At 36.0% G+C, this 10,668-nt stretch overlaps 1 protein-coding gene across 1 annotated transcript in view; it reads left to right on the top strand.

Annotated features, from left to right (window-relative positions):
• Window positions 1–217: 217 nt before the first annotated feature.
• SCAPER (S-phase cyclin A associated protein in the ER) overlaps window positions 218–10,668 on the top strand; it is a 240,365-nt gene continuing 229,914 nt past the window's right edge. The window contains exons 1-2 of the mRNA XM_007462447.1: window positions 218–393; window positions 4,963–5,028. Of these exons, the coding sequence (XP_007462509.1) occupies window positions 218–393; window positions 4,963–5,028 (242 nt within the window). The remainder of the gene's footprint in view (window positions 394–4,962; window positions 5,029–10,668) is intronic.

Below are 10,668 nucleotides of genomic sequence, written 5' to 3'. Positions count from 1 at the left end.
AGCAGCTTATTTGAGCAGATAGAAGAAAGAATCAGTGAACTTGAAGATTCTCAATTGAGATTATCCACTCCCCGGAAGAGAAGGAATAAAGAATGGGGAAAAATTTGAATACAGTCTCAAAAACTTGTGGGACACCATCCAGCATACCAACATATACATAAGTGGAGTCCCAGAGAAGAGTAGAGAGAGAAAAGGGCAGAGAACATTTGAAGAAATGATGGCTGAAAGTTTTCCGGATTTAATGAAGGATATGATCTGCAGATCCAGGAAGTTCAACAAACTCGTAAGTAGGAGAAATGCAGAGATCCACGTTATGACAGATTATAATCAAACATGGGAAGATAAAGACAAAGAGAATCTTGAAAACATCAAAAGAGAAGCAATTCTTCATATGTAAAACATCCTCAATATAATAACAGTTTATTTCTCATCAGAAACTGTAGAGGTCAGAAGGCAGTGGGATAAACATATTCAGTTTCCTGGTAGAAAAACACAAAAGCAGAACATATTGTCAACCAAGAATTCTATATCTGGCAAAACTTCAAAAATGAAGGAGAAATTAATACATTCCATGATAAACAAAAGCTGAGAGATTGTCACTAGTAGACCTGCACTTCAAGAAGCTCTAACGGAAATCTACAGTCTGCGATAAAAACACAGTAGACAATAACTTGAATCCACACAAAGAAATAAAGAACGCTGTAGAAGTAACTATATATGTATAAATCAGTGTAAATGTAGTATTTTTGTATCTCCTCATTTTTCCTATTTGATTTAAAAGAGAGCTACACAAAACAATAATTATAAACCTATGTTGATGGACATACAATGTATAAAGAAATGACTTATAATAATAGCATAAAGGAGGTAAATGCTATATAGGAACATTTTTATATACTACTGAAACTAAGTTGGTATTAATTCTAACTAGATTGTTATGACTTAAGATGTTAATTATAATTCAGGACAACTGCTAAGAAAACAATAGATAAGTAAATAAGTATATACATATGCTTGAAGAAATGAGAAGGGAATGAAAGTGGTACACTAGAAAATATTTAGCACAAAATAAAGCAGTAATGAAGGAATTGGGGGACCAAAGAGATATACAGAAAATGCAAAATGGCAGAAGTAAATCTGTCCTTATCAGTAATCACATTAAATATAGATGCATTAAAGACTCCAGTAAAAGAAACAAATTGGCAGAATGAATTTTTTTTTAATTTGACAGAATGAATTTTTAAAAATCATTCAACTATATGCTGTCTACAAGGGACTCACTTCAAATATAAGAACCAAGTGGTTTAATGTGAAAGGATAGAAATATTTCATGCAAATAGTACCCTCTGCAAGATAATATAGCTGAAATAACTATATTGCTATCCTGCAACATAGACTTTAAGACCAGAATTGCACAATAAAGAGAGGATATTACGTAGTGATGAAAGGATAAATCGATCAAAAATACATAACAATTACAAACATATATGCACCTGAGAAAGTCACAAAATGTATGACGGAAAAACTGACAGAATTGAGGGGAGAAATAGACAGTTCACCAGTAATAGTTGGATACTTCATACCCCACTTTTGATAATGGATAGGACAACCAGTCTGGGGATCAACAAGGAAATAAAAGTCTTGAACAACATCAACTGACGAAACCTAACAGATGAATAGAGAACATTCTACCCCAAAACAGCAGAATACATATTCTGCTCGAGTGTACATGAAATACTCTTCAGCACTGATCATACATTAGACCACAAAACAAGATTTCATAAATTTTAAAATATTGAAATCATGCAAGATATCTTCTCTAACCACAAGGAAATGAAGTTAGAAGTCAAAAGGAAATATGAGAACCTCACAGATATAAAGAAATTAAGCAAGACACTCTTCAAGGATTAAAGCAACTGGAACTCTCATTCTTTGCTGGTAGAAGTACAAATTGGAATGACCTGTTTGGTAAACATTTTTGTATTTTAAGGTTAAGCACATGCTTATCAGATTGCTCAGCAACCCCATTCCTAGGTATTTATCCAAAAGAAATTAAGACATCTGCCCATGCAGTGACTTGTCTACAAATGTTTAGTGTAGTAGCCGCAGATTGGAAAGAAGTAAAATATCCAACTGGAAATGGATAAATTGTGGTGTCCAAACAATAGAATACTGCAAAGCAGTGAAAAGGAATTAACTAATAATATATTTTATTATGAAAGAATCTCGAGATTTATTCTAAATGAATTAATCCAGACACAAGAAAATATGTATGATTGTAGTAATTTGATATTCAGAAATCTATACTGGGAAAAAGTAGATGGATTATTCCTAGAAATAAGAAGGTGGGGGCTTGGGAAAGAGAATTATTACCAAAAAACATGAGAAAATTTTTTGGGGTGGTGGAAATGCTTTATATCGTGATTGTGGTTTCACTTATGTTGGTAGGCACAACTGTGAAAACTCATCAAATTATACACTTAAAATTTAAAGTTTTTATTGTTTGTAAATTATACCTCAATAAAGCTGACCCAAAAATGAAAAAAAGAATTATAAAGACAAAAAAATTAACACTTCGGAACCAAGGGGTGGGAGTGGGCCAGAAACCATTATTTGAAGTAAGACTTTTTAGGAGTAAGACAAAATGGAAATACAAACTGTTTGAAATTTGTGACACTTACGGAGTATGGTCAAAACTTTACTCAGAATGAAATTTTAGCCTTAAATTATTTTATCAGTTGAAGTAGTAGTGGTCTAAACAACTCAAGGGTTAGAACAATATTCATATCTTCTTCATGGGAAATAGGATAGATGTATTTATTTTTATTTAACAAATATACATATGGCACTTACAATGTACTATATCTTTATAAAGATAAAAACGGAAATTAAATAGAAGTTGATAAGATCTAATTCTTGGAGAATATTGGTAAACTCTGAAAAGCTAACAAAAAATAAAACGGAGTAAATAAATATCCCACATTATGGCTAAGAAAGAGTACAACCACGATGACAAGGAGACTAAAAGTGAGGGAATGCAGTATACAACACAACACTAATAAATTTAAAATATTAATAAAGTAGGTCATTATCTTAAAGAGTAAGTAATCAGAATTTAATAATAATATAGTTTCTGAAATAATTCTTTTCAGCCTTATCTCTCATTATTCCCATATTTTAATCTTTTGCTCCAGCAAAAGGGATCGGTACACTGTTCCCTAAGCAAAACCTGTGTTTCTCCCATGTCTAGCATTATTTGCTCAATTCTCTACCCTATTAATGGCATTTTCTTTTTGTATATTCAGATGCTACCTATCCTTCAAGCAGGTACACTTTCCATTTCCTTGAGGAAACCCTAGCATCTTAGGTGGAAATGAGCACTTGTGACAGTACCCATCAGTCACTTACTCAGCTTTGTAGAACTATGTATCTTTTAATGCTGTATCTTCCTCCTCCTTATGGAGACTAAATACATTGAATATTCCCACTATATATATATATATATATATATATATATATATATATATATATATATACCCCATCCCTGATATATATATAACTCTTATTATCCCCACATACTCTAGTTTATACAGAGTAGGGGCTCTGGAAATAAATATTTAATTTATTGCTAAAAGTGAATCAAGGTGAGATTCAAGTTAGGAAAAAGTGGTTAACTACCATTCCAGGTAAAGTTAGTATTTCTTTGGGTAGTATTTTTCTAGTTAGGTGTGCATGAATGGGAGAATGTATTCAGTTTTCTCCACTTGAAGGCTCAGATAAATATATGTCTTGATATAACTGGCATCTTCCTAAGCCTCAATTTCTTTTTTGTAAAATGAGGACAATATATATATTGAGTTTGTAAGACTGTATGAGACAATGAATGTGTAGCTCCTTGGCACAGCTCTTGGAACATATTCAATCCTGAAAAATTGTTACTTTCCCCGCCTTTCATATGAGGTCACAATTACTTGCAACTACAATGTGGTTATTTCCCCGTTTTGATATGCCTTAATATTTTGGCTGATAGCAATGAGCATACGTAGGTTGAAGCAATACATAATTTAATGTTTAATTCTAATTTAGTTATTTCTTCATTCCCAAGCATAACCTATGCTAGATTGCTTTTTTCTCATTGGGTGTGTTGTAATTTGCATCTTTCAGGTTTTTTATGAAACAGTTTTTATTTTTTCACCAGTCATTGCTGTATGGATTGGTGTACATTGTGACTAATTCTTTCATAGGTCACTGGACTAATTATTTGAGACTAGAACCCTTTGGGTAAATGGTTAATTAAATTAGTATTTTTCTCTTTTTCCTCTGAAAAGGGAAATTGACAAATTAAGTCATTGTTAATGGATTGCTGTAGTGATGTCTGCTTAGTTTGGTGACCTGTTGATGGCTGTCACCTACAGTTACAGGCAAGGTGGAGCTTAGTTGGACAATGGCAGAAGACTGTTGTCTCAGATTTTTACAGACTTTTGGTATTTAGTCAGTATAAATAACAAAAGCAGAACAAAACAGATCTTTGAGTATCTGGTCAAGTCATTTCCACTGCCTTTTAAAATTATTTCTAGAGTTAAGTGACTATTCTTTACCTGTATTTAATCTTGCACTATATGCCTCTTGAGGCACCTCAACCACCTTGTAGAAACTTAGTATGGTTTTAAATTTAATTATCATGATTTTAACATTTCTGAAAAAAGCATAATTCTGTACCATGTCCCTAAACTCAGAAGTGTTTTTATGAATCTCTTTTATATCCTGTGAGGAAATATGTATTTTTAAGTCTTTTTTGATAGATTTATAATATTTTAAAGATGCAGTCTCAGAAATCTAATTGTGAAAATTAGTGTAGTAATGTTCCTAGTACTGGGAGAGGAAAAACACAGCCAAAGTTTTATTTCGTTATAAAAATTAGCAGCAAAATAACTAACAGTGATAAAACTCTTTTCTCTTTAGGGCCAAGGAATACGAGAGTTTATTGGAAACAAAAAATTCTGGCTCAGACTCACCCTATAAAGCAAAGTGAGTATTTTATCCTACATTTTAGTTCTTTGTCTTTTCAGTCTTTGCCTGTAACAAAAGCTTATCTGAACCATCATTGTATGCCTGTGGTCATGGACTTTGTATCTGATGCCTAGAATTTTATTCTGCTAACACAGTGGTATCCAACTGGGGATGGTTTTGCGAGAGGACATTTGTCTGTGCCTAGGGGTATGTGATAATATTTTGGTTATCACAGCTTGGAAAAATGGTGCAGCTGCCATCAAGCGTGCAGAAGCCAGGGGATACTGTTAAACATTCTTCAGTGCACAAGATAGGCCTCCACAGCAAAGTATTACCACATCCAAAACATCGGTAGTGCTGAGGTAAAGAAACCCTATTCTAACAAAACAAGTTCTGGCAAGGCTGTACTGGTTCTTACTCTGAGGAGATCTCATTCAAGATCGTTGCAAGGGCCACTTGACAGATGAGGATTTAGACTCCGCCATTGGGTGTAAGTGTAATTACTAAGTGTAATAGCTAAGTAAACAAAAACATCATCATTTTGCTTCTCTCAAATAGACTGCCAGTAGAGGTGCAGTGAGAGAAAGGTACTTATATAATACTACTGATAGGGGTACAGACTGGTGTAGTCTTATTGAAAGGCAATGTGAATCCGGAGCTTAGGTTGTCCACTTTTTTGTTTACGGTTAAGATATCTTTTATTCATTATGTATATGATTATGTTCTAGCACTTGAAGTTGTACTTTATTTTTTTAATTTATAGTTGATTTACAATGTTGTGTTAGTTTCTGGTATACAACAGAATGATCCAGTATATATATATTTTCCAATCCTTTTCCATTATAGTTTATTACAAGATATTGAATATAGTTCCCTGTGCTATACAGTAGGACCTTGTTGTTTATATATTTTATATATAGTAGTTTGTATCTGCTAGTCCCAAACTCCTAATTTATCCACCAAATAGTTTTGTATTGGCATGTGAATAATAATACAAATTAATGGAATAGATTTTTTAAAGCAGTCTAGAAATAGATCCAAAATTTGAGGAAATTTAATATATGATGTGGTATAGTGTTTGCAAAGATGGCCAGAAGTTGTTGAGCCATTCCTGGAGGCATGTCCCTTTGCAATATAACTTTGCCACCTCTCCATCAAGGAGTGGACTCTATTTTCCTTACTCTTGAATTTGTTCTAGCCTTTTGACTTGTTCTCATCCACAGTCTACTGCAGAAGCAATATGTGACTCCCGAGCCTTGGCTCCAGAAGTCTTGAGGCTTCTGCTCACAACTTTGCTCTCTTGCTCCCCTGTGACTGCCATATAAAGAAGCTTTGGTCAGCCTCCTTGAGGATGACAGATCACTTGGTCATTGTGTATAATCCTTTTAATATGCTGTTTAATTTGTTTTGCTTGTTTTATTGAGGGTTTTTGCATCAGTGTTCATAGAGGATATCAGGCCTGATCAAGCCTCTGCTTGTGTCACATTTGTTTATGTCCCATTGGCCAAGGCAAGTCATTTTGCCATGTCCGTAGTCACTGTCTGAGGTGACTATGTACGTCATGGCTGGCAAGATATACTTCAAGGGGGACCTTTAATGTAACAATCTACTATACAACTTTCTCTGGATTCTCCTCTTACTTGACTAGATGCTCTTTTTCAGTATCTTTTGCCTGGTTGTTTCTTGTCTCTTTGACCACTGACATTAACATGCCTTTGTCCTGAGAGTTCAAATAGAGAATTACTCCCTTGGTAGTCTCATTTAGTTTCATGACTTTAAACATTTAGTATCTGGATGGACTTTAAATTTATGTCTCCAATACAGACCTGTCCCCAGAACTCCAGAACACTATATCCAACTTCCTATTTAGCATTTCCACTTGAATGTCTCTGTTCACTTGGATGCCTCAAGTGAACATGTGCAAAATTAAACTCCTGAAATTTGCTCCCATACCTTACCCCTCATACTTTTGCTCATCCTTAATTTAAGGATGGCAAGCCCATCCTTAAATTAAGACATCTAAAATCTTTAGAGTCATCCTTTTTCTCACACTTTCAGTCCATCAAAAAATTCTATTGGCTCTATCTGTAAAATATATTCAGAATCTGACCACTATTCATTACCTCCATAGTAACTAGTGTAGTCTAACCTACAGTGTGTCTCATCTGGATTATTGTAGCAGCTTCCTAATTAGTTCTACACTGCTCTGCCCTTGTTTACTACAGTCTCTTCGCCACAGGGCAACCAGGATATTCTTTTAATTAGAAGTCTAGAAAGATGGCAGTAGGAATAGAAGCATAAATTTTCAATATCTTCAAATTTTAACATAGAAACCAGATAACTAATAAAGAAAACCAAAAACCCATGGAAGCATTTACAAAAAACACTACATTGCCAGATATCTACATGAAATCTGAAATGCAAGTGGACGGGAACAAATAGCCACAAGACCTGCATGGTAATGACATCAGTGTGAAAGAAAGCAAAGAGAAGCAACTGGGATAACAGATGTAAGGAAAGGATAACCCCAAAATAACTAACAGATTTTCACTGGAAGGTTCAGGGAACCAATTTGAGAGAAGCACCTGAACCTCATTCTTAAGTAGGTTCCTCAGGAAGGGTTGATATGAACAATGTTGCCTTAGTTCTTACTCTTTCTTATCAATAATTTTATGCCCTCAAAAATCAGTTTTGCTGGGCTTCCCTGGTGGCACAGTGGTTGAGAGTCCGCCTGCTGATGCAGGGGACACAGGTTCGTGCCCCAGGCCAGGAAGATCCCACATGCTGCGGAGCAGCTGAGCCTGTGAGCCATGGCTGCTGAGCCTGCATGTCTGGAGCCTGTGCTCTGCAACGGGAGAGGCCACAACAGTGAGAGGCCCGCGTACCACAAAAAAAAAAAAAAAAAAAAATCAGTTTTGCCAGTTACAAAATCCTTGACCCACATTTTCTTTTCTTGAGGATCTTAAATACTAAGAGAGAATGAACCTTAGACAATCAAAATTATTAGACATCAACATAAAGACTAGGGATGAATAGTAAAGTTATAGTTTCTTATAGAACTAAGAATAACTGATGGCCAGAAGAAAAAGAATATTACATAATAACTGTATCTCAGATGTTTTTGTAGTGTAACTATAAGAAAAATATTGGGGAGAATGAGGAAAACATATTCTAAAAAATTAACCATTCTCCAATTATATTGGTGATGGTATTATTGATAATGTTATTCTGAGTCTATGTGTGTAATAATAAGGATAAAGTAAAGAAGATTATGGAGACTAGCATTCTTTCATCCCCTGTATTACTGAGAAACTGAATTCTCAGTCTGGATGAAAGGAGATAGATGTAATACATTAGAGATCAGGTAATACCCCTGTAGGACTGAATTTGAAATATATGAATTTATGAGATATTTTATCTTTTAAAAAGTGTTCTGCGTATTTGTGTATATACATATATAGATACACATGTATTATGTATGTGTGTGTACACACATTTACTTATTTCCTAGCTCTGTCAATTGAAGAGGCCTAGAAACAATGACCAATGCAGTAGCAGTGAGCATATCTCACTAAAGGGAGCAAGAACTTCTTGGAAAAATGTCTAATGCTAGATCTGAATGCTCTGTCATACTAGATGGCAAGGAATCTCTCAAAGACTGCTAGTGTTTTATCAAAAGACTCAGGAGCTGACTTGAAAAATTTACTAATAGACAAAAATAGGGCAATTTGAGCATCAAAAAGGATAATTATTGTAACCGATTGAAATTGGTAACCAAATAGCAGATGAAAAGAAATGTCTCCTTATAAAATTATTCTAGCTAATAAATGAAAATGACTCTTCCTCCAGTTTCCCCTCCCTTTCCAGAAAAGTTCAGTCCTAAAGCCACTAGATGAGAGAGCACCAAGCAACCATCTGCACTGGCTGGATGGCTGGAGGCCGCAGTGGCACAACGGTGGGTGTCAGAGTAGGCTAAGGAGGGGCGCCAGGTATGGAGGTTCAGAACCCAAGCAGAGCGCAGGGAGCTTCCATGTGGGGTAGGACACCATGGCCTGGTGTGGGGAATCAGAGCCAAATGAGGAGGGTAATGCATGGAATGTCATCCTGGCACAGTCTGTCAGGGGAGTCTTGCAAAGGGTATGAAACCCAAGCAAGCTGAGAATGGCAGAAGAGCCCAGAGTAGGGAGTTGGAGGCCAAGCAGGAAGATAACAGTATGCATAAAGAAAGATGCATGATATGTTAGGTGGATTGTTCACATAAGTAAATATATTAAGGATGAGAAAAGAGAGTTAAAAATAGACCCAGGGAGAATAGAAAATCCTATGGTGGTGAATTGGAATTGTAGGTATCGGTTTTAACTCCTATTTTCCATTATATATATAAGTAGAAATAAATATAGATGTAAAGTGTAGGGATACACACACACACACACACACACGTGACCCTTGAACAGTGAGGGTGGGGGCTGGGGTGCCGGCCCTCCGAGCAGTCAGAAATCTGCCTGTAACCTTTACGGTCGGCCTTCCCCTCCAAAGTTCTGTGTTCACAGATTCAACCACCCCTGAATCCTGTGGGACATACATAGTGAAAACAATCTGCGTATAGCTGGACCTGCACAGTTCAAAGCCCTGTTGCTCAAGCATCAACTCTGTGTATATATAATTATATATATAGTTATATGGGGGGTTTTTTTTTGCAATACACCGGCCTCTCACTGTTGTGGCCTCTCCCATTGTGGAGCACAGGCTCCGGACATGCAGGCTCAGCGGCCATGGCTCACGGGCCCAGCCGCTGCGCAGCATGTGGGATCCTCCCAGACCGGGGCACGAACCCATGTCCCCTGCATTGGCAGGTGGACTCTCAACCACTGCGCCCAGTTATATGTATTTTTTATATTTATTTATATAATAATATACACACATTTTCTAGATCTTTCCCCTAAGAATGAGGGCCTGGGAGCAGCAACACCCTGATAGCATTGAGCACATCTAGTATACCCATGTAAGTATGAAGGTGAGGTAGTTCCCTGAAAGAGATAGTTGGGTTCTTTTTCCACAGGAAAGGATGTTGCTGGCTGGCAACAATGAATGATGATCAATGTAGGAGGCAATATATGCACACTGATTTTTTCATCTTATATGGGGATTTCTTAGGCTGTTACATTTAGAAATACAGGCTTAAGCATATTATTTACAAATGGAAGGGGAACCAGTAGCCTTAAATTTAGACTATGTACCTTTCAAATAGAGGAGGTGAAAGAAGAAAGAAGTTAATATGTTTATGTCTTCCTGTCCATCACACCGAAGGGCAATGTTAGTTCCTAACGTGGGCCCATTCCCCTTTCTTACACGTTTATAAATCTTCCCAGTGATCCTAATGAACCTCCCAAAATTGACTGTGGTAAAAGTTAGGGATCCTTACAGAGAAGCCCTTATATTTCACTTTTGCCAGTGACAGGTTTGAACTTAGAGTTGTTAGAATTTGTTCAAGTTTTGAGAAGAAAATATCTGACCTTAAAAAATTCTCCATAAAGCCATTTACCTGACAGATACTTCTCATGTTCTAGGCTAGGAGTTATGAATCCTTCACTTTTTCTTTACATGCTAGAAAAAATTAACATGCCAGAAGTAACTCAAATAGCAATTTCGTATTAATAA

This window comes from Lipotes vexillifer, unplaced genomic scaffold (genome assembly GCF_000442215.2).
Source record: "Lipotes vexillifer unplaced genomic scaffold, Lipotes_vexillifer_v1.1 scaffold1456, whole genome shotgun sequence".
NCBI classification, from domain to species: Eukaryota; Metazoa; Chordata; class Mammalia; order Artiodactyla; family Lipotidae; genus Lipotes; species Lipotes vexillifer.
This window is presented reverse-complemented; position numbering and strand designations above follow the sequence as displayed.